The sequence below is a fragment of the Trichoderma virens genome (genome assembly GCF_000170995.1).
Source record: "Trichoderma virens Gv29-8 chromosome Unknown TRIVIscaffold_4, whole genome shotgun sequence".
Taxonomy (NCBI): Eukaryota; Fungi; Ascomycota; class Sordariomycetes; order Hypocreales; family Hypocreaceae; genus Trichoderma; species Trichoderma virens.
In genome coordinates, this window is record NW_014013745.1 from 2,548,765 (window position 1) to 2,571,862 (window position 23,098).

The 23,098-nt window shown below is 53.5% G+C and overlaps 6 protein-coding genes across 6 annotated transcripts; 4 read left to right on the forward strand and 2 right to left on the reverse strand.

Moving 5' to 3' along the window:
• Nucleotides 1–9,739: 9,739 nt before the first annotated feature.
• TRIVIDRAFT_220430 (uncharacterized protein) lies at nt 9,740–10,075 on the reverse strand (the record flags this gene model as incomplete). Its single annotated transcript, XM_014103716.1, has 1 exon — nt 9,740–10,075. One exon carries the CDS (start codon nt 10,073–10,075, stop codon nt 9,740–9,742), a length of 336 nt encoding a protein of 111 aa, XP_013959191.1.
• A 4,866-nt stretch (nt 10,076–14,941) lies between these two features.
• On the forward strand, nt 14,942–16,216 carry TRIVIDRAFT_208681 (uncharacterized protein; the record flags this gene model as incomplete). Its single annotated transcript, XM_014103717.1, has 3 exons — nt 14,942–15,367; nt 15,456–16,033; nt 16,097–16,216. 3 exons carry the CDS (start codon nt 15,163–15,165, stop codon nt 16,214–16,216), a joined length of 903 nt encoding a protein of 300 aa, XP_013959192.1.
• Nucleotides 16,217–17,649: 1,433 nt separating this feature from the next.
• TRIVIDRAFT_215729 (uncharacterized protein) lies at nt 17,650–19,072 on the forward strand (the record flags this gene model as incomplete). The annotated part of the gene is made up of 2 exons (XM_014103718.1): nt 17,650–18,659; nt 18,740–19,072. The coding sequence occupies one exon, from the start codon at nt 17,785–17,787 to the stop codon at nt 18,160–18,162; it is 378 nt and encodes a 125-aa protein (XP_013959193.1).
• On the forward strand, nt 18,193–18,932 carry TRIVIDRAFT_145416 (uncharacterized protein; the record flags this gene model as incomplete). The annotated part of the gene is made up of 2 exons (XM_014103719.1): nt 18,193–18,659; nt 18,740–18,932. Coding segments are annotated over 2 exons (660 nt in total), but the record flags the coding sequence as incomplete, so codon positions are not given.
• Nucleotides 19,073–19,569: 497 nt separating the features above from the next.
• Nucleotides 19,570–20,910, forward strand: TRIVIDRAFT_212408 (uncharacterized protein; the record flags this gene model as incomplete). Its single annotated transcript, XM_014103720.1, has 4 exons — nt 19,570–19,779; nt 19,813–19,942; nt 20,139–20,478; nt 20,551–20,910. 4 exons carry the CDS (start codon nt 19,570–19,572, stop codon nt 20,843–20,845), a joined length of 975 nt encoding a protein of 324 aa, XP_013959195.1.
• A 14-nt stretch (nt 20,911–20,924) lies between these two features.
• TRIVIDRAFT_72203 (uncharacterized protein) lies at nt 20,925–22,649 on the reverse strand (the record flags this gene model as incomplete). Its single annotated transcript, XM_014103721.1, has 3 exons — nt 20,925–21,230; nt 21,309–22,093; nt 22,236–22,649. 3 exons carry the CDS (start codon nt 22,334–22,336, stop codon nt 21,100–21,102), a joined length of 1,017 nt encoding a protein of 338 aa, XP_013959196.1.
• Nucleotides 22,650–23,098: the final 449 nt, after the last annotated feature.

A 23,098-nucleotide genomic window follows, 5' to 3' on the forward strand; every position in this document is an offset into this window, starting at 1 on the left:
GACGACGACGACGAGCGAGCGATGGACAGCCAGCAGACAAGCATCGGAGCAGAAGCAATGCTAGGAAGGGGGGCGGAAATAACAATCGCCGCCGGGCTGCGTACGCAATCCAGTCTCGGTCCCAGGGAAGACGGCGAGCTGTTTTGCTCTACCTGGCGGTGTCCGTCCTGTGTTACAGGAGCCGAGATGCCAACATGGCTAGCAATATGCTATGTAATAGCTCCATGCGAGCAAGTAAACCAGTAGTAGCAGCGTTTCCTACTCTTTCGTAGTCCCTGGACAAAGCTTCAAGATGGCTCCCCATTCCCCTACTAGCGTTTAAGGTAGCAAGAAGCAAAATGAATAAAATAAAATAAAACAATTAAATGGAAGGCATCCATTGCCGGTAGGAGCTGGATGTCGGCGACTCGAAACAGCCCAAACTGCCATCTCTAATGTCCAGCGACAGCCATGACGCGATACCTGTTTCGGGGGATCTGAGCAGAGCAAAAAAAGCTGTGCTGTGGGAAACCCAACGGGCTGGGGAGAGTTTCCCCTGGTTGCTCGCCGAATCTCTGGCACTGCACCACCGATTTCGAGACGGCGACCCGTTGTAACGCGGCCAGTGGCAGGGGAAACGCCACGTCTTGTCCTGGCCCGCAGATGGAAACCAAACGGTCTCGCAGCACCTTGTCTGCTTCCCGGGAGAGGGGTTCGGGGAGGGGAGCGGAGGCAGATCATTGGATCATTGAATGGGCTCTGGCGCCTCCGTTCCAAAAGAACCCTTGCGAGGGGGGCGCGTCTAAACGAGGTTAGCACAGATGCGACGGCAAGGATCATGGGGCAACCAGGTGAAGGGGAGGGGAGTGCACAGAACGTAGGGCTGAACCAGCACCGCATCCCAGCAGACAGCACAGGGCGATGCCAGGATGCAGCCAGGGCAGCCAATAGGCGGCCTCGGACGGAGCCCTGGTCTTCTGCTGGCCAACAACATCCCTGCCCAGACCTCCCGCACCGCGTACGCCCGCTGCACAGCGTCCCGCTCGGCATCCCCGAAGAGACGTTGAATTAATTGCTAGACTCACCGCTGGAACAACAGAGAATGGGTGAGTTTGAGCTGGGGGCCGCATCTCTGTCGTGGCACTGCACTATATCGGGTAGCAAAGTCAACCTGGCGTCCAAGAGCTATGGCCACGGTCCAGATTGTTGCATCTCTGCTCACCCAGCCCTACAGCCCGAAATCAAGTACCGACCGACACTCTGGGTCAGGCAGACAGATGAACCGGTGTGAGTGAGCCTGACGGCGCGACAGGCACGACGACTAATCCGATGCTCGGTGAGCTGCTCTCCCCTTTGATTAGCTCCCCGAAAGACAAAGAGCAAAAGCATCTTTTTTTGCAAACGGGGCCCCCTCATTTACCTGATTGCTTTGTGATTTCAGTGACGCTCTTTGTTGTATTGCCTTTTTTTAACTTTATTTCCCTTTTCCTCCTTCTCCCCGTGGTGTCGGTCTGTTTGGAGGGCACCACGATGCGTTGTCGAACAGCGACAGGCTGCAATGGCAGGGTCTCTGGCTGAAGCAGATGGGCTGCAGCAGCTGCAGCAGCGCCAATGAGCTGTTTCTCAAATCGTACGACGGGGGAGCCTCCTCGTCGATCAAATCTGCATTCTTGACGAGGGGGTCTGGGACTCCGTAAAGTAGCATGATTGCGTCTGCGGCGTCTGCAGGAGAGAAGAAGCATCAGGCGTTGCACCCACCCCTCCCCATGGGCGTGGGGAATTGGCGGCTCACGTGATCGGCCCTGGGAAGACGTGCAAGATTTAGCCCACAATTTCTGGAGCCGCCAATCAGGCTCCGCCCTGAATACGGTTTGCTGTTTTGGAACAAGCTTGCGAGAGCCAGCTGCCAAAAATAAGTACTCAATACTTACCCAGCTACATTGAAAGGCAGCAACAACCAAGTACTCGCAACTCTGTGCCGTCACCAAGAAGCTGCTCCTCATCTACCCGCCTCTCCCAGGCCAAAGGAAGAGGGCAGCCGGCCCCACCCCGTCAAACTAGCCCCCAAAACGAGGGTCTTGTTGATACTGCTAGCACTGCTCGTGCTGCTAATAAAACTGTGTCGACGCGAAAGCGAAGGGACTGATAGGGCCACGACAATGGCCCTTGGAAATTAGCTGTATGAACGAATGAATAATGGCACCGCATTAAGAAGAGCAGAGACTGCACAAGCTTCAGCCTCAAATCCTGCCAGGCGGTCTCGAACCCCCTGGGGACAAAAGAACCTTAAACCAGCCGTTGACAAGATGGACGGCGAACGCCTTGTGGCCGAGGCATACTCCCTCCTGACAAGATTACGAACCCGTGATACTCTTCGCTCACAGCGATGTTCGGCAGGTCCAGTGCGCGAGAATTCGTACGGTGCAAGCGCTGGCGGCCCCCTTGCAGCAGGGGCAGCGTTCGGGGAGTAGAAGCATTGACTCCGGGCTTGGCATCATGGCTGTTGATGATCGAGTTCTCTAATGGCATCACCGAGATCTAACCAGTGCGTGCGAGGGGGGTCCCGCGGCCGCGGCCACGGAGGGAAAGACCTACCGAACAGAAGAAGAGATGAACCGTTGGCCGGGGAAAATAAAGAAAGAAAAAAAATTAAACCAAAAGGGACATGGAAAGTGTCCCAAGCCCGCAGCGTCGGGTCTGCATATCCAGGCCGGAGGGTTTGTGTGTCCCTGGAAACTCCATTGCGACTCCTTGCATCACCACATTTCCCAGATTTTGGCTTTGCACCCAACAGCGTGAAACGGGCGCTGTCTCTGGCCATCTCTCCATCCCATCTTGCCTCCGGTGGGCCATCTGAAGCTTCCGCGGCAGTACTGTGCGGTACGAGCTCAAAGCAGTACAGCATCAATTGATTCCCCGGGCGTGGGGGCCAACCATGCGACAGTAGTGACCGGATGCGGCAAGGTGAAGGCCTTTCGAACTCTGGACCATTCTGCCACCTCCTTGTCGCACTCGCCAAGAGAGAGATGTCACCAGTCTAGTTTAGCAGCACCTTGAAGTGCTTCGTTCCAGGCAGGCCTCCCCTTCCCGTGTATGTACTGCGCCCTTTTTGTCCTGTGCTTGATTTCTTTGTTTTAAGCTCTTCGCTTGGGAAGCACGGCACGAGAGGAGAGCACAGCGCCCGCTTCGTATACTTGACTACGTAGGTAGATATCTCTTTTTTTTCTTTTTTCTTTTTGGTGATGAGACTTCACTCTTTCCCCCCCATCCTGTACTTGTACTGTAGGTACAACATCCATGGTTCGATGCAGCTCTGCCAAGGACGGGAAACGTTCCAGAGGGTGATCAGATGGTAAGGGGGAAAGGGAGAGCAGCCAATCATCCGCGTGAGAACCTTATAAACTTGCCATTCGGGGAAAGATGCAAGTCAGAAAAGGAGGTGTTTGATGACGATGCTGTCATTCTTTGGCGCTGTTTTAGGACGGCAGTGCCGGACGACGTGGTAAGGCTGAGATGCGCGCCGGCAGCTGCAGTAGCAGAACACACAGACACACCCGCAAATTACTACAAGACGTTGACAGTTTTGGGCGCCTTCTGCCAGGCACTAGGCACACGGTTGGTGCGAAGTGCCGCTGCCGCACGTTGAGGCAAAAGATAAGATACTGTAATACCTAAATACCTAGGTAGAAATGTCACGTTCATGCCATGTCCATGTCCCCATGAAAGGTGGCACCTAGGTTGTAAAAGAAGGTAGCCGGATGACGGGGGTGGAACAGACAGCAAAAGTTGGTGTGCAAGCGAGAACGACATGTACATTTAGGGCGCGCAAAAAAGGGGAGTGGGTTCTGTTTCTTGTCAGTCTGTCTGTCTGTCTTGCTTGTTTGGCAACACGGCTACACGGATAGGGACGGAATGTTGTATATCAAAGTCATCAGTGACTCTCTGCTCTGGCGTTGAGTAGCCGAGCGGCGAGGGTAACGAGTACTTGGCTATACGGCTATCGTCCATGCACGCTTTCGGACCTTGATTTTGTCCCAATTGCTAACCCACCTACTAGCAAGGTAGTCTTGGTAGTCCCTAAAAAAAGCCAGGCTGTGTGCACTTACAGCGGCCGCCTGTCGCCGCAATTCCAAATCTTGAATGCCATCTATTGGCTTTAACCTTTCCAATTCCAAATTTCCCGTTTCGGCGCCTGGTCGTTTGAATCTGGCTTCCGGGGGAAACAAGTCCCGAGGATTGATTACCGTAACCATGCAATTTCGACGCCAACGACGACGCACACCCCCATTTATCCCATTATCGCGTCCGAGGTAACTATACAAATGTACTCTTACAGGTACTGGACTGTATTCGTTGCTACTATGTACCTACCTACCTACCCTTCACCTTTAAACCTTGTAGACGCGCGCGCGCGCGCAAGCACTTGGCGTGCGGCTTAAAAACCAGCTTGGTGCTGATGCACCACTGACAAGGCTTAGCACGGCATGCCACGGAGAGAGGGGGGCCTGGATGCTGCCAATCTGCTGTTTTGTACGAGTGAAGCTCGTTCATTGGCGGCGTTTCTTTTCTTACAAGCTGCCAGCCTTGAAGCTCTTGAGTTCCCCGGAACTGGTTGCGGACATGCAAGTTGCAACCTGTTTCCTAAAGCGAACAAAGCCCAAAGGCAAATAGATTAATGGAGCGTTGCTGTTTGCCCGCGTAGCACGTTGTAGAAGCGAGGGGGGGTGGTGTGTGATGCCCTTCCCGTCGCTTGCCGCTTCCGACGACCTGGAACACGAATGTCTCAGATGCCTTTTGGTACCTTCTCGAGAGTATAATTTCCCCATTGGAACGCCGAACCCCATGGCAAGTTGATGAACCGGACCAAATTGGACACAGATCAGCCCTGAGGCCATGCAGAGATGAGATGCTGAATTGTAATCATCCCCTGGTATTAATCAGCACTGCAACAGCGTGCCACCTGTCATCCCTTTTTGATTTGATCGATACGTCGTTCACCGTTAATTGTCCTAAGCGAGGGTGACGGTGATGACACAACTACCCGCAAAAACCACATCGCCAGTTTGGCAACTCCAGGGTATTCCCGTATGTGTCTCGATAGTATTCGGCAACAGTTCTCCGTACCTACATACAGTACATACAGTTAAATGGCGCCACTTAAAAGACTCTCACTACAGCGGTAGCCGCAGGTACGTATCATGGCACTGAGACGGAAGCGAGGTTAATGTTATGGAGTTATGGAGCCCAGTCCCATCCATCTAAAAAAGATACAAAGGACTTACAAGACGAGCCGCGTCCCAGACGGAGTCCCAGACGGACGAAAGTGGGGACGCTTTGTGCTATACGCACTTTGGGCTTTTTTGCTGTGCGGCAGATTTGCTTTGGGGAATTTTGATTGACCTCATTTGCAAGGCCCAAAAAACACGAGCCCCAATTATGGAGAACCCCCAAGGTTGGCGGCAAATCGAAGCGGGAGGTGGGGGGCGAGAAAGGCGCAGGGCAGGCAAGGTTGGCTAGCAGCTCGATGTGTAAATGCCGGAATCGGTTTAGCAAGCACTGACTAACCGGGCCCCAAAAAAGTAGGGCAAAAAACCAAACTGAGAGAGCCAAACGCGGGGGGTTCGCCTCTCCAATTGGACACAGACGGGGGCGTGTGGGAACCAATCAAAAGCCCTGGAGCAGCTTAAAAAGAGGCCAGAGGGGGAGGGGTAAATTGGAACTCGGCCATCTCCCGAGCGCAAATTGGAGCTTTATGGTATGGCTGTCGGTCGGGTACGGGAGAGGGAAGTTCTGACTAAGTCGAGTCTGTCGCCTTTATTCCCGAGTTAGCCTGCTTTTGATGGGCGGGAGATGGGAAAATGGTGTAGGTTACGGAGCGCGAAATATCCGATTTCGTGCGGCCTTTTGCGCACATTTGAACGGGACGGCTCAAAGTACACCAAAAGATTGATTTGCGCGGCACGAGATACCCAAGTCAGACGGAAACCGAGCGAGATGCGGAGTTTTGACTTTTTGGCTTTCTGGATCCAAAAGCAAAAAGTCCAAAGTGTCAATCTGTCACATCTCGAATAAGCCCGCGGCACTCGCAAGTGGCAGCGAGAAACGCTCTGTCGGGAATAAGGCTGTGTCGGTTGTTGCCCTTTGCTCCCCGATAAGGCCCTGTGGGGAAACGCTCGTGGGCGATCAAGGGCCAAACCAAAGGCTGGGCTTCGGAGTACGCAAGGTCAACGGAGTGTTGGGAGGCGATACTGCGAGCATTCCGGCTTTCTGGAGCTCCGTACACTCCGTATACTCCGTTCAAACCTCCCTGCTGCCTGGGAAGACATACCGTGCCTTGTCGTATGCTCATTGCGTGGACTGCACGGAGATGCGAGCAGGTGTCGTTACCTTGTAAAGCCGTGACCCTTGACTCAATATTGGGTGGAGCGACCCGAGCAACTGACTGACTTACATGATCCTGGGCACCGCTAACCTGCACGACAAAGAAGCGCCATGCCCTGTCACGATCCCGGAATGGCACACGAAATAAATGAAGTGCCATTATGGAAAGAAAATAAAAAATACACAGGCCGCACGGGACGGTAGTGTGTTCCAAAAATCGTACGACTTCATACTAGGGGCGCTGTTACGGATAAAGACTGGTTTTTTGCCCTTCTTCTTTGTTTTGCTTTTTTTTTTTTTTTTTTTTTTTTTAGCTAGCTAATAGCTCGTCCCCGTCCGTAAATAGATTCCAAGCTGCCGGACATGGATATGAGGAGCCCAAGCTCGCTCCCCGGTAGCCTCCACCCCCCCAAAAGAGACGAGGAAGCTGCCAGGATCGGAAACCCGAAGAGGCGCTGGCGTCTGGGCCAAAGAAAAAAAGAGAGAGGGGAAGTGGGAAAATGGGCACACGTCGAAACAAACATTTCCGCACGCTTTGTCCTGATGAAGCTAGAGCCACTGACAGGACTAAACCAAAAGGCTGGTAACCCCCTGCTATTGAAGAAAAAAAAGTAAAATCAAATACTCGTACAAGAGAGAGATTGTCGGTTCCTGTACTCGGTACGGATGCCGTGCTCCGTAGACTCCAAAATGAAGCTCGACAGCAGATTAATCAACATGAAGAACAGCAGCCTGGGTATCGGAGTCCCGAACAGAGCCCAGCACCAGAAACAGGCTCGAGAGCAACCCAACGGCTGTCGCTTGGCGCTGTGATTGGGCCTCTTCTACCGCTGTGGAGCATGGAGATCCCGACCTCATATCAATTCACGTCCAAGTGCCCATTTGTGCCGCGGGAAAAAGCCGCCCGGCCAATCAGTGTTAGAGACAGGCGAGCGATTGCCAAAGCAGCCCCGTTTGGAGACGCTGCGAAAACTCCACCCGCACGGAGCAAGATTCGCCCGGCGCACAATTTCATGCCGCCGGATGGCCGCGCGCGCCGCAAGGGGGGGGTTTTTGGTGTATCTGGGAGGTTGATGTTTGGTGGTGATGTGCCTGGAGAGCGACTTTGAGGGTACTTTGCGGCAAGATTTTGTGGTGTTTGGTGTTTTAGGAGTTTGGGAGTTTTGGCTTGTGAAGGTGGCAACGGAGATAGGAACAAGCAACGCGTATGCCTCAATCCTCTTGAATTTATCGAATTATTTGCCTTTATTTTATTTATTCATTTAATATTGTTTTTTATTACTGTAAAGGCTCCTTTGGTGTTGATTGACTGACTCTCGCAAACTACAGCCTTGTCGTCACCACCCATGTAGCTATGATAACATGTTCTTGCTTGGCAGCTTACCGATGTACACATCATGCTCGGCAGCGCCTTTGCATCGACAATTTGCGTCACACTAGCGCCCAGGAGATTGCAAAGTCGCAGCCTACGCCTTGTAACAACAGTATAGCCCATCGTCGCAAGGCAAAAGCTCGCTGCCCATCCCCCCGATTGGGGCAGCCGTCTACATAGTATTGTCTTCAAATCCACCTCCCCTTGCTCGCGCCCTCAAGGGGTCCCAGTCGTACGGATCCAGTCCACCGGGAGTGGATCGTGCCAAAAATGCCGGTTATCCGCCAATTGTTGCTGGCTCAAGACAGAGTTGCGAGAGAGGAAAAGAGAGGGCGTTTGGCTTACCTAAACGGGCAATGCTTGAGCTTCCCGGCGGGCTGGTTAGGGTTTGATGTGCGCCGTTTTCGTTTAGGACGCCTGGGCCCCGTCCCTGTCCTGTTATCAAACCTGGGATATTGCAACTTGAATTTTTTTTAGTTTGCAGTCTTGATCAAGAATAGAGAGGCAAGGGTTAAGTTAGAAAGGGGAAAAAAAAAAAAAAAATTCGCCGCCGTGGCCCGATTCCAAAGTAGCACCCCCATGAAACCACAACCCTTTTGTAATCTCTCTCATACGAAATTCTACGTTGGGTCATCGATCTCATCGTTCCCTTCTGTCGGGACACCCTCCCCCCACCCGCTCTAATTCTCTCTCGCTCTCGCTTGCCTCGCCTTGCCTTGCCTTGCCTCGCCTCGCCCGTTGTTACATGTTACTTTTCTTGCTTTGCGCATGGGCAGCTAGCCGGCTCTGCGGGCGCACACCGAACCTGCTTTTTGGCAACTCTACAGGCCATGCGTGTGATATGGTTCTCGCTCACATGGCGAAATTTGGGGGCCATTCTGAACGACCTTAAGCGATGTCTTTGACGTCTGTATCAGATACGACCCTTTTTTTCCCTTTCATTTTTGCCCCCCATGTGATGGGCGTGAGACAAAAGAGAGAGAGGTACGTGCTTTTGGTAGTGGCACTCTGTCGTAGCTTGACGATCCCCCTCTTCCAAATCAAATCTTAAACCGCCCCTCATCAATGGGCAAAAAGAATACAAAGAAAACTAGCTTTTACTTGGAAATCCATGCAGAGGGATTTGCGCCCGCGAATCCGCGGCTGTCGAGATTTGCCATGAGGCAGAGCGACGGACCCCGTATTTCCGTCATTGATTTGCATTTGTCAAACTACAGTAGTAGTATGTAGTAGTAGTAGAAACAAAAGCTTCTGCTTAGACGCGTTTCATCATCGTCCGTTTTCTGCACCTTGGCCAACTTAAAAAGGCGGCAGTGCGCAGCTTTGTGGCTGGTAGCGTCTGCGTGTGGTGGCGCCACTACTGGAAACTGGAACGGCACTTAGGCAATCTTCAATCTCCAATCTCCTACCCCGTACTTGAACATTATTAGTCCGGACGACTTAAGTCCGGATTCCATATTAGGCAGACAGTTTCGAGATGGTGGGAGCGGCTTTTTTAAAATTGCAGACACGAGAGACGATTATGGAATCACAAGCTATCGGCGACACCTTTTGCTTCCGTCGTCTCTTCTCGGCTATTCTATTCTTCCTCTTGTTCGATTCTGCTTCTCTAGCCCGCGACCCTGCATATTTGTTTGCAGGCTTTATTTAGACTCAGGGGGGAAGCTCGCCGATTCTTATGGCCGGTTGTGGTAAGAATTAAGGAGCTGAGCTCTGCACAAGAGCGTCTCATAGGGCGAACCAGATCCAAGGGATTACGATCCCCCCCCCCCTCTTCCCGTTGACGACAGCATGAGAACCAACCGGGCTTTTGCCTATCCACAGCGTTGGGATAGTAGGGCTGAGAGGGAGGCTCGGCAGACGTTGACATGTGGCAGATGGCGTCCCGACGGCTAGGGAAGACGACCCATTGGCTGGGCTCGGGGCCCCCACACCCCTGAGCTTGGATGATGACAGAAGAGGTCACCAGTGATCTAAGGCCCTGCTCAGGCAAGGGATCGGCCGCCGCTACTTTGTGCTGTGGCCAGAGTTGTTCCGGCGTTGCTGGTATACGCCGTCCTCTCCCAACCTCCGTCGTCTGTTGCGACGGCCATTCGAGCCGGGGTCGGGATCTTTTGGAGAGCCTCCCGGGCTGCCGCGGTGGACGTGGGATGACCACAGCCCAACCACCACAACATGCTCACACATGGCACGGCACACCGGACCCATAATACCTCCAAAGTTAATGAAAGGGGTGCTCACGATGATGATGATGCTGATGCTCTGGCCCCTTGCCTCCCGGGGGGGAGGAGATTTGGCTGGTGGCCCTGCTGGAGATGGCATCGATTTTCGCAGCAGCAGCATGTCATTTTTTTTTCTTTGGTCTCCTGTTTGCTTTGCTTTCTAGATGCAAGAGGCGATGCGAATCATTTCTCATTCCTCCCCTCTTGGCCCGGGGGCTGGATTTGAGATGTGATGTGGATGCTTTGGGCCTCTTTACTTCACACTTTATACCGTAGGGCTCTCGTGCTGCGCTTCTCGCAGGCAGATGTGCCGCTAGCCGCGTATCAGATGCCAGTTGGGGAAACCGTGATTACAGAGTACTCCGTACACGCACAGACAACGGGGATTAGTCACCGGTCTATCCACTTTGACCAGCCATTTCTGTGCTGGGTACGGAGTACAAGTACGTGTACGTGCAGTATTGCTTCAATATACGTGTGGGCGGCCACCTGACCCAGATAGCAGGGTCGTCTAATTGGGGCCAGGCAAGTCTGGCAGAAGCACATATGGAGAGCTCCATACAAGCAATACGGGCATTCGTACAACACAGCAATCCCCCGCGCGGCTCCATGGGGCTCGACTCGCCAGCAGACAAAGCAGAGCAGACATCCCACGGGGAGAACGGGGGTTGGGGGGGGACCTCTGCTTGCGCTTGTTGTAGGCGGATCGGGTTAGACAACGCGCATCTCGCACGCATGCTGTGCTCCGTACTTCTGTAACAACTGGCAAACCGTGAATGGGGGAAGGTGTGGTTGGGACGGCACGGTTGGGCGCTGACAGTGGTGCCATGAAATCGCCATGTGCTGCAAATGAAGAGGCTCCCCCCGGGGGTGGGGAGGGGAGTCTCTCCAACGTTGCAGAAACCCAGAGGACGCGATAGAGGCTCTTTTGAAATTGCTATACATAGGAACCAGTGACGAGATCATCGACGAGGGCGTCAGCGTGAAGCTTTTGAGCCGGCAATGCTCGCAAGTAAAGTATTCCCACCTCGCTTGCTAGACTCGGCGGATTAGAAGAGCTAGCGAAAAACTTCCCAGGTCGTCCGCGTGTAGGACTGGGCGTGATTGGGGGTGCTCGGCGCTTGTCCGCGGCTCTTTTTGGAGGACCATTGCCAGGTGTTGGAAGCAACGCGCGCTGTTCCCAATATCGCCAGTGTACTAAGTTAGTCGTAGGCGCAAGAGGTGCCAGGCAGGGGGGGGGGGGGATGGGGATGATTGGGATGCTTGGGATGAGAGGGGGCTTGGAGTCGCATCAAGGTCCGGACGAGGCCAATCACAGGCCCGACCACTACCGATCCGTTTCTTTGGCATGGCTTTGGTAATGGTCGTCATGGGCGGGCCAAAAATAGCTGCCCTTACACAAGCACGTGTGCTGCCACGGGTTAGGCTGAATTCAACCTCCTGGTGGCGGCGCCCTTTGCAAAGGTCTGGGACACCGCCGGCCGGCAACGAGAGTCTCCGGTGAAGGCTGAGCCCAAGCTTTCCCTCAACTCAAATCCAAGGTCAAGGTGGCCACGCACGCCCCTCCCCGCCAGAAAGCTCCTGATTAGCATTAGCATTGGCAGGTGTATAGTTGGTTCGTTGGTTAGTTGGTGATTAGTTGGCTCCTCTATTTACAGTACAGTGCTGTGTACGAGTAGGAGTACAGCGAGCAGTGAAGGGGACTGCACTGGACTTGTGAACATGAACATGGGGGGAAGGATTTGAGATTTGGGGACGGGCGGTGCTCTCTCTTGGCGACAGCCGGCCGCTGTTCCAAGTCGTTGTCGTGCTGCTAGCTGCCGCCTTACGAGGCTATCCTGCGTCACCGTTGACGTTTGGCCAAGATTCGCCTATCATGGCGCGCCATGGCTGTTGCAAACCACGATTCTCATTTGACGTCGGCCGTTGTCTCGGGATGAAAGAAACGCCACGCCGCCAGGGGCGTTACCGTTTGACTTGATTACATGTGCAAGACACAGTTCTGGCTGCTCACAGCGATAACCGTGCAAAAGGTCACAGTCGCACGCCCGTCACCTCTTCTCCATACTTTTTCTGTCTGATGCCGCAACCTAAAACTTACGTCCGTCCGGTACTCGTAGCCATCGTGATGTGCCGCCTGAGCCATTGGCCCTACGGGCGGAGCAGCATGAGCCCTACAGCGACGCCACCGGAGAAAGTAAGGTACGGATACATGCTTTTGTTGGGCTGTTGGCTCTTATTTTGAGGGGGAGACAACAAACAAGCTCGCCACCAGGACGGCAAAAAGGTTGGCCGCGATAGGGAAACGTGGAGCAGCCACGACACACCCGCCTGGCGATAGTGATCTGATTTGATTTAATTTGATTTGATTTGAATGGATGCTTTGTACCTTTTTCCCACGCAGAGCCATATTTGTACGGAGCTGCCCGGCATTGCACTCATGATTACAGTGCGCGCATCCACCACTTGCCCTTAACGATTAAGAAAAAAAAAAAAAAAAAAAAAGACATGCCTTTTAGACGGCCCTCTTTGAAGATGCCGGAGAAACAGCAGCTGTTATTCGTGCTGCCGCTGTTTTGGAAGCTGTTTCGAGTCATGGGCAAAAGAGCGGGACATGCATTGATTGACAAGGACAAGATTGGAAGGGGGGGCCGCATCGGAGCCAGGCCGCCCCCCTTGGCCGATTCGAGCACTTGAGCCCCAATCCTTTGGCTCGGGTTAAGCAGCGACAAGTTGCGATTCGAACTCCGAAGCGGCGAACGGCAGTAAACAGGACAAGAATAACTCGTTCTACGGCGGCGACGGGGTTTACCATAACCGTACAGTAGTACGAGTACAGTATCGGAGGGAGTGAGAGCGATTTTGGGGCAGGCACAGTATCCAGTCCGCACCGTTATACTTTTTTGCCTTTTGAGCAGCACGTTTTCATATTTGCCGATTTTACCGGGACCCGGTAGAAAGCCTAAAGTACACCGGCGCCGTCCATGCATGCGTGCCAGAGCGGGCTGTGGGACGCAAAAGACCATTTGTGCTCGCAGATACTGTAGCAATGGTCACGAACAGAGAGAGGCATTTCTGCTCCCTCGGACTGCCGTACTGTATCTATTCACAGGCATCCGGTCGGAGAACGGCCGCCGCGGGAAAAGTCCCGCCAGAGCATTCCCTTCTTCCACCAGGTGGCGGCAAGCCCTTCCTCCCAAGGCGGATTGGCCAATGCGAGGCGTGGAACGCCAGAATGCGATTTCGTCCGAAGATCCTTCCACAGCGTTAGCACAGCAAAAAGGAATGGCCGGTGCCTCAGCCATGCGTGTTCCTTTCTGGGCGCAATGTTTCGAATGCAACGTCTCGACGTCTAGAAGGCCCCCCGACTAGGAGCAATGGCTAGCAATGGCTTGGGCCTAGCAGACGCCGACCATGCCCCAAAGTGCTGTACTGTATGTAGTAGGATAGGAGAAGCCCAAGGCTTGCGCCTGCTAGCATTCTGAGCATCGAATGGCATTAGAGCCATGTCAGCGCAGCCCTATGACGACGACGGCACAGCGTTGGCTCTGCATCCTAGTCCGGCCACTTGTACCTTACTTGCCTGCCTGTCGGTAACCTAGCAGACCGACAGTCCCAATGCCGCAACTTTGCAGCTTTCACATCACATCACATCGTATCGTGTCATATCATGCCTAGGACATGGCGGTACGAGGCCATGCTGGTGCGAGTTGCGAAACAGCGTCCGCCTGGGCGAGTACGAGGTGCCGACAGCCAGCGGGTATTCGTCGGGCGTAGAGGCGGAGAGGGCCCAACAATTGCCCCGGCGCACGGCCTGGAGCCCCGGCTGTCGCATCCTGCTCATCATGCTCTACAGTAGTACTATGTAAGGTGCGAGTACCTGAGGGTGGCAGTCGGGCTTGTACCAGGCAGCACATGAGTGGCGGCGCGTGTACCTGCCAGGTGAGGGCAGTCATGTAGGGGGAAAAGGCGGGAGAGGCGGACTGGCCTGTGCTGGCTGGCTTTGGTACTTGTTCTGGGACTCGCGGCAAGAGTTGGTGGCAGTGAGGCCATGCCATGCCATACCAGGCAAGGCAAGGGAGACAGACAGACAGACAGCATTGAATGAATGAATGAATGCTTGCCGGATGGGGCACTGGATGGGATGGGATGTGCAGCGTCAAAAAACCGGGCAAATTTGGCTCATGACAAAAACCACAGCAAAGCCAAAGCCATGTGGTGCTACAATTAGTAGCGGCACAACAGCAAACAGGCGCTAGGCACGTATTGGGAGGGGGGGCAGCACTGACACTAAGAAAAGTACCTCCCGGGAGTCCCTGTCCGCGTCCCTAAAGCTAGAGACAGACAGGCTCTACCTCACGCCTCCCGACAGGCGGCAGTAGCGCCACGCCCCCCTTGTTGCCTTTGCTCTGGCTGCTCTGGCTACCTTTGGCCCCCCCGCTCTATCCGCTCTATCCCACTCGCAAGTTCGACTGCAGTCTCCCACACCATCGCCTACAGGCACTGCATCGATGTGCTGGCCACACCCCCCCTGCCACCAGTGCCAGTCAACCAGTACCACATAGAATGTACAAGTGCCTACTGCAGCAAGTGCAGCAAAGGCCACTCCTGCCGCACCCCCTGTCAAGCAGCCAGAACACAGCCAGATCCGCTCCACGCAGCCCAAGACCTCGTGTCTGGACGCTGGACGTGTTACCGCCACGCCCGGCTCAGATCGACCTTGCTCGAGTGGACGGGATGAGCCTGTCACAGCTTTCACACTCCCCACCCCCTCCAACTACCTCCAGAACAACGCTAATTACATAGTACAAAGCCTTGCTGGGCGGGCTTCAAGCCTGCCCCATGCAGCCCTGCAGCGTCCGTCCAGGGTCTCGTCGCATACACACTGAGCTTTGGACTGACACAGGCAGATAAGTCGAGGCATCTAGTATTTAACTCTCGTCATCCTCCCATCTGCTCCAGCCCGTTATGACCATTCCGATCCAACAATTGCTCAGACTCACATCTGCTATATAATACCAATCGACATCTCATCCCAATCATCCATCTTCATCTTTACTCTTCACGCCCAACATCTCATTTCAAAGGCTTCTCTTACTCTTTGCCTACTACACCCAAGTCCGCCTTGCTCTGCACCCCTCCAAACAGCCATTATCGGCTCATTATCTCTCTACACACAACACCACCACAACACAACACAACATCACAATGGCCATGTACGCCATCTCACAACAACACCCCTACGCCTACGCCCAAGTTGCGGCACCGGCTCCTCCTCCTCCCAGGCACTGCTCAAACCACGGCACCAGCAGCGCCTTTAGCAGCTCTGCCCACCCTGACGAGGATTGGACCAAGATCTCAGATCTTGCCGAGCGCAGGAGAATACAGAACCGCATCGCTCAGCGCAACTACCGTATGTCTCTTCCTCACATTCCCTCTTTGGAATTGGGAGCGCAATTTTTTCTTCTTCTTTCTTTTCTCCCTCTAACACTCATTTGCAGGCAAGAAGCTTAAGCGCCGTCTGGAGGACCTTGAGCGCCGCGCTGGATCCGAAGAGGGTGATGCTGAGAAGCAGCCCTCCCCAGTGCAGTCCACCGCCAGCCCCAACAAGGTCACCAAGCGCCAGTCCATCTCCAAGGCACACAAGGCTCACCAGTCTGCTCCCGTTCGCCTGCCGACTCCTCCCAAGGCCATCGTCTCCCAGGGCCAATTCACTCCTCCCATGGAGTCGCACGAGGAGCTTGCCTTTGCCCCTCCCGCCTACCACCACCACGACGAGCGCGAGCGATCCAACACGCCGCCCGTCTTCTCCTACACAACCTACCCAGCTCCCGATGAGCTGCTCATCAACCCTTATGGATCTGCCCACGCCTATCCCACCATGACCACCGCTGAGGCCTACCCCAACTACCTGACGGCCACTGCCATGCCAGCTTCGCTGCCGCCTCTGGGCCACTACAGCGAGCCCATCAAGCGGGACCTGTATCCCGACAACGTTATCAGCCCCTACATCGGCTATGGCTTCATGCCCACTCACGACATGGGCATGCCCACTCCCTACGACCCATCCAACCCTCTGGTGAGTTCGGCTAGGCATCTCTCCTACTCTCGGGATCTGCGTTGCTGATTCGGAATGCCACAGACTCCTCCTCTGTCGCACTCATACGACCACTCGGCTGCCTGCTCCGAGACTGGCTTCGAGTACCCTACAACCCCGCTGTCCATGCCTGGATCCCCGGCCATGATGCAGCACCAGCATTAAAGTGGAAGCAAAAAAACAGAAAAGCAAAACAAAGAAAAAAACACGCAAAAAGAAAAAAAGCACCAGATTTCATACAATACATCACCCTTCCATCCTTCCGTCTACACACCGACGTACATATACACCACCTAGTCACAAAACAACTACTCATCCCGCCTCTTCATCGAGTCCGATCATCGGGCTCAACAAGGTGGTGATTTGACATCACGAAAAATGATTTCTGGTTTTATGCAAGGGGTTTTACAGCACTAGCAGTGCGCAAAGGGTTTTTTATGAGGACAAATAGCATGGCGATTGTGGGTCTCGTTCATTCTTCTTGGGGAGCCTTGGTTGAGCTCAATATTTGTGTTACCACCTTTTTTATATTTTATTGTTCTTTTCTTTGTTCTTTACGAAGTGGAAATTGGGATGACTTGAAAGATGGGTTTGGTTGGCGGGCGTTCCAAGGAGCAACGGATTGATGTGATTAGCATCTCATCTGGCTTGGTCTATTGGGTACATGTACTCTAACCTGATGCTCAGCACAGGTTTGTTGGATACAGCTTTTTGGTGTTTTCTCTTTTTTACTTCATTTTCCATTTTGGATTATACTAGATATCCCCGCCGGAATACTTTACGGATCGGGCACTAGAAGCGTGCTCAAAATTCAAAAACACATTGTTCTTACACCATCTTCTCCTCTGCATCGTGACTACATGGCTACAAAGAGAAGTAACTGGTGATCTGAAGTCCGAGTCGACGGACGAACCGGCGACGCTACTGAATGGCTTGGTTCACTGCCCAACTGCCATGTGGACGGGCCACGCCACCTCGAGATAGTTTGTTTGCGGCCGCAGCGGTAAAAATAGTAGCGCCACATGTGCCCGGCGCTTGGAACGCAAGCGAAGGCTCGTTGCTTTTGTCCCTATATTCTTTTGCTTGTCTGCGGAAAGTTTTGCGGGGAGAATTGGCCCGGAAAAGCGGAGGCTTTCTTTGGCCTCGAAGTGGCATTTTCTTGTTTTGCCATTGCGTGGGGAGGATTTGCTACTAACGCTTCCTTTGTTTCTAGGAACAGCCACCCCCGTCACCCATCAAGCACGTGGGAATGGAGGCGTTGATGAGCTCATTCGCGCCCATTTGGCATCCTTTTTGGCTTTTGCTGGCTCGTGGCTCGTGGGCTCGTGGCTTGATCGGACTTGCTGGCCTACGCAACGCCCCCCCAACCCGTTTGACAGGTTTGTCACTCTGGCTTTACTCTATCTCCGTTGGCCATTTCGGGAGTTTGCAAGAATTACTAAGGGATCCGACCAGATGCCGGAGTAAGAATACTCCGCGGAGGCGGCCTCGCCCGATTGGAGTATCCGCTATTAACGCCTAGCCGAGCCAACTTACTCGCTGCAGCCTCGACTCTTGACCAAACAAGGCTACTGCTGGCGAGGCTACAGCTCGACTGAAGCAATTGAAACTCGCCATCTCCTGCTTGCCATTAATAATGCCATATCGACAGGAAATCGCCGCCCCCCGCCCATTGTCTTTGCAAAGGACCACGATGCACAACACGACTCGTTGGCAGCAATTGCTCTATCTGTATGGTGGAGACCAGTAAGAGACTCCCCCTCCCTCAGTTTGTGCTGGTTTCTATCCGCCTTGTATCCATTGCCTGCGCCGTGATGACCTCGTTGTTTTTTTCCCCTCACCCCTCTACCTATTCTTCACGATATACACACTGTGGGAGCTTGCGTTGCCCTAATTTGATCATTGGCTCGATTGGGAATGAGTTGGACGCGAATCAGAAATCTAGACCGCGACGGTGGCTTGGTATTCTTGCTTTGTTCTTTTCTTGGAGACGCAGCACACCCCTTGGGGGAGCATGCATGACTTGGGGAAAGGGGAAGATGAAGCCACTTGAGCACGCGAGCGAGCGTCCGGGCCAAAAAAAAAAAGGGAAGCATCTCGAGGCTAACTGAAACCCGCCCCTTGGGGTCCCGACCACCAAAAGGCCCTGGGATTCCTCACTATGGGTCACTTCAGATGATCGTGTCCGCGGAGGCGCCAGCCAGTCCCACCTCTCCGTGATAAACCCCGAAAAGGCCCGCTTCTACGGCCATCTCGATACCCAGACGCTTGGTGGTGCCGGCTTCGCATCGCAGCACAGCTTGGGCGTGCTGGACTGGGACCTTTCCGGCTACGAGGGCATCGTCATTGCGGTAGCCGAAGCCGATGGCAAACGCTACGCGCTGACGCTCAAGGACGAGATACCTCCGAAGAGGGGCGACGGGCGTGAAGAGGCCGGTATTAGTTGGGAGGCCGAATTCACGGTTTCGCAGGGCAGATCGGATTACGACTTGAAGACGGTCTTTTTGCCGTGGAGTGCGTTTAAGCCGACGTATCGAGGCAGGCCGAAGCCGGATGCGAAGCCGTTGGACCTGTCCAATGTCAAGCGAGTTGGTTTGATGATGCGAAGGTGAGGAGGACCAGAGTTTGGTCTTTATGAAATGGCTCGTTGCGTGGCAGATTCAGTAACTGACGGGGTGAGATTAATAGTTTCTTTGGAGATCAAGAGGGAGATTTCTCCATCGAAATCCACGCCATTGCGGCGAGGAGGGAGATTGAAGAGGAGGAGGAAGAGGAAGAGGAAGCCGATGACCCCAAGGCTGCTGCTGTGGAAGCTGCAGCGTTGAAGAAGCCGCAGACTCGTCGAAGTTGGTTGCGACGGTTGCTATGCGGGTTGATTTGAAGGAGCTGCTTCGATTGAATCGATGAGGGGCAAGTGAAAATAATGAAGGATATAATCTACAGTTTCCAAGTTGCCGGAGTATACGGCTTACGACAACATGGAACTTATACATCAAACAGACAGACACTGCACTGCTAATCAACGCCTGTTGAATCATTGAATGCACTATCTCGTGCTCTGAATGCAACATCTCCATCCCAAATGCAAGATTGTCCACCCAATGAGCAGATGCGCGTTAAAAACCTCCTGCAGCTGGATCGCAGCGCTTGCAGCACATCGATGTCGTCACCACTTAGGCGCAACCCAGCTCAGCTCCTTCCCAAACGAACCTGAACTTCCCAACGCCATGTCGCATCGCAGTATCGGATAAATTGCACGCCCTTCCTCCTCACAGCAATGCTGCCAAGGCAAACCCATTTTAAAGCCTCACTCACTTCTGACTTGATTATACCTAGGCATCTACGACTCTATGGCTGCTTGTTGATTTGCAATTCTCACCACTGCCACGCAAGCAGCGCCCACCTTACGGCAATAGTACAACACTCTAATAATACTATAATACTATAATACTATAATACTAGGTATAATCCGATCCGGTACTACGCAGCACAGTCAGACTCTAATCGCCTCAGCAGCCATGCCACTTCTCAGCTTCATCCTTCACATCACCGACTTCCACTCCCCCCTCCTGCGGTCCTTGGCACCCTGCATCGCCACCGCCTTTGCTGTCCAAGGCGCCGTGGCGATCCCCTCAGTGCTTGCCGGATCGGAGCGTTTCTTTGACGTGTCCGGGTCCGCGACCTTCCTGGCTGTCGGCGCGCTAAGCTTATATCTCCCCGCCCTGCGAGCTCGTGCTGCTGCTTATGCCGCCGGCGCGAAGCTTCCTGGCCTGCCGGGCCTGCTGGACTTGCTGAGGGGGGGTGCGGGTGCGGGTGCGGATGTCACTGCGGGATTGCTGAGCTGGAGGCAGCTCATCGTGACGGGAATGACAGCGGCCTGGGCTGTGCGGCGTGAGCTCTCCTTCTCCATCTCTTAATCCCGAAGTTCCTCAAAGCCGAGGAGGTTCGATTTACTTCCCCCCTCCCATTGTCATCCTCCTTCCAACAAGACACACACTGTTCTCTCTCTCCCTCCCTCCCCTTATCTGTTAGGTTGAAAAACAAAAAAAAGCTTGAAACTAATTGCTCTTCCACCACCAAAAAAAAGTTGGCTCGTTCCTTTTCCACCGCATTCTTACCACCGGCCATGATTCCAGATTCAATTCCATCCGCCACAAGCCCGCTCGCTTTTCTCGAGCTTTCTTTTTCCAGGCCGTTTGGGTCTCACTTGAGCTTATGCCAGTGATTATGCTCAACGCCGTCCCTGCGGCAGTGTTGGCATCTGCTCTCCCAACGATTGTTGCCACAGACGTGCTTGGCCTGTCGCTCTGGCTGGCAGGCTTTGCGTACGAGGTACTGGCAGATGTGCAGAAGAGCCAGTGGCAAAAGGAGAAGAAGCTTAAGCTACATGATGAAGAGTTTATGGCGCGCGGGCTTTTCTCAAAGAGGCATGTATAGAATCTATGAGTTGAAAACCTGGTTGGGCACAAAGCATGAATCTAACAAGGATGACTTGATAGTCGGTTCCCCAACTACTTTGGAGAAATCACACTCTGGACTGGTCTTGCCACTGCAACTGCCGGTGTTCTCTCCCGGTCACCCATCCAACAAGCTCTTGGTCTATCTGGAGGTGCCCTGGGCATCCTCACGACCACTACCTTGTCATTCGTCAGTCCAGCCTTTGCAGCATTTTTGCTCCTCAAGGTGTCTGGCATACCCCTCTCCGAGGGAAAGTATGACAAGCGGTATGGAGATAGAAAAGACTATCAAGAGTGGAAGAAGAATACACCGAGACTGATACCTAGACTTTGGTAAGCCCGTCAGGTGAGTTTCACCCCCTTAACTCCTTGGAGTCTCTTCCCTGGAGACTGGGCACTTGGAGAGAAAAGCAGATGGTTATAATTTGAGATTTGTACAATTATATAAGTTTATATGATTTGGTCCCGTCTAGAAGAGATGGAGACATATACGTCATGCTTGGTGCAAATCAATGGACCATGATGCAAATTCCTCATGTCATGCTTTCACACTCTATTCTCATTTTCACCCGCTACCTTTGATTGTGTTATTTATTTGTAAAAGGACTTGACCTTTTCAATCTCATCATAACTGCCCATGAAGATACCTGACCTGTCGTGGATGTGCTCTGGTACAACCTCCAACATTCTGTTCATTGTGCTGTCAACAGCTTGGCCGCCAGCTATCACATGCCAAAGTTAGCTCCAGGTCAAATACACAAAGGGGGGGAGGGGAAAGCGGGAATGATGTGACGACTCACCATTCTCAAAAACCATGGCCATGGGCGCACACTCATAAAGGATACGAAGCTTGCCCTTGGGGCTCTTCTTGTCCGCCGGGTAGGCGAAGATGCCTCCGTACAGAAGCGTACGGTAGGCATCGGCAACCATGCTACCGATGTAACGAGCGCTGTAGGGCTTGCCGTTGGCCTGGGCCTGCTTGAGGGAGTTGAAGTAGTTGATGGTCTTGTCCTCCCAGTACAGGGAGTTACCCTCGTTGACGGAGTAGATGGCACGCGACTTGGGAATGCGCATGTTGGGGTGGGACAGGATGAACTCGCCGACGCCATTGTCCAGCGTGAAGCCGTTGACGGTGCTTCCCTTCATGGTCATGACGAGCTGAGCGGAGGCGCCGTACATTGTGAAGCCGGCGGCGACGAGCTCCGTGCCGGGTTTGAGGATGTCTTCTTTCCGGGCGATGTCAATGCCGTCGGGGATCTTGTGGATGGCGAAGATGGTGCCGACGGAGACTCCGGCGTCGAGGTTGGAGGAGCCGTCAATGGGGTCGCAGGAGACGATGTAGCGGGCGCCAACGGCATTGGGGAAGTAGATCTCGGTCTCCTCCTCTTCGGACACCAGCAGGGCGACCTTGCCGCAGGAGCGCATGGCCTCGATGAAGAGGTCGTTGGAGATGACGTCGAGCTTCTTCTGCTCGTCGCCGGTGGTGTTGGAGGAGCCGGCCAGACCCGTCAGGTTGACTAGGGTGGCGCGGCGGATGTAGTAGGCGATGGACTTGAAGGAGAATTGGAGAGCATGGCAAAGCAATCTTTTCAATTTCAACATTGGATGTTAGTCTTGTTCTGCTTCTTTGTGTGGAGGAGCAGCGGCAGTGCAGTGCAGTGCGGCGCAAGGATTGTATTATTCAATGCTCGTGCAATAAGTCAGCGGGTGGATGGAATTGGACATACGTAAAGTCACCAGTGGCTTCCTTGTGCTTAATCTGCTCCTCGGTGAGGAAGCGGGTGAGTGTGATGATGTGGGTGTTGACTTTCTCGCCCGACTCGGACATGGTGACGGTTTTGTATGGCGATGATGTAATTGGGGGAAGAGAGCTTGGCTATAGCAGCTGAGGAGCTTTGATTCGCAGTGGTTATTGCGTGTCCCTGGATGGAAATCTCGGTGACGTGGGGGGTTATGAGGAGCAATTGGATTGAATGAATCGAATTGAAGGGGATTGAGACTTTGAGGAAAGGGTTGGGGATTTGTTGGAGAAAAAGGGACGTCTGCCGTGAGGTAGCGGCTAGCACTGGTACAGTTCGGCAATACAAAGCGATGACGCGGGGTATATCGTGGGGTTTTTGTTGGAGAGAGTTTCAAGAGGGCACGATTTGGGGGGAACTACACTTCATATAAAAGAAGAAGAGGAAGAAGAAGTAGAAAAAAGGGGCCAAAATAAAAAAGGTCCCTGACTACGGACGTTGATCACAAGACGCCGAAAATCGAAAAAAGCGATCGCGTAAACCCGCGCGCTGCCATCCGGCCGGAACGACTAGGTACATTGAAAAACGCAGGTCCCCCTCCTCCGGGTTGGCCAGGATAAGTTCCTTTGGGGGCTTGTGCGCTCGTTTGACGGGAGCGGCTACTCTAGGCCTTTGTTTTTGCCCCCAGGGGTCTCTGGGCATTTACTTTTGGTTTCCTTGTTCTCTCCTATCAGTTGACAAACTACTTACACAGCAGTGGTCATGCTTAACCGACTATACCGAAGGGACCACCCGGCACGGAACTTGGCCCCCGTACGGTATTCGCCGGATGAGGGGAGCTTTTTTCCTTC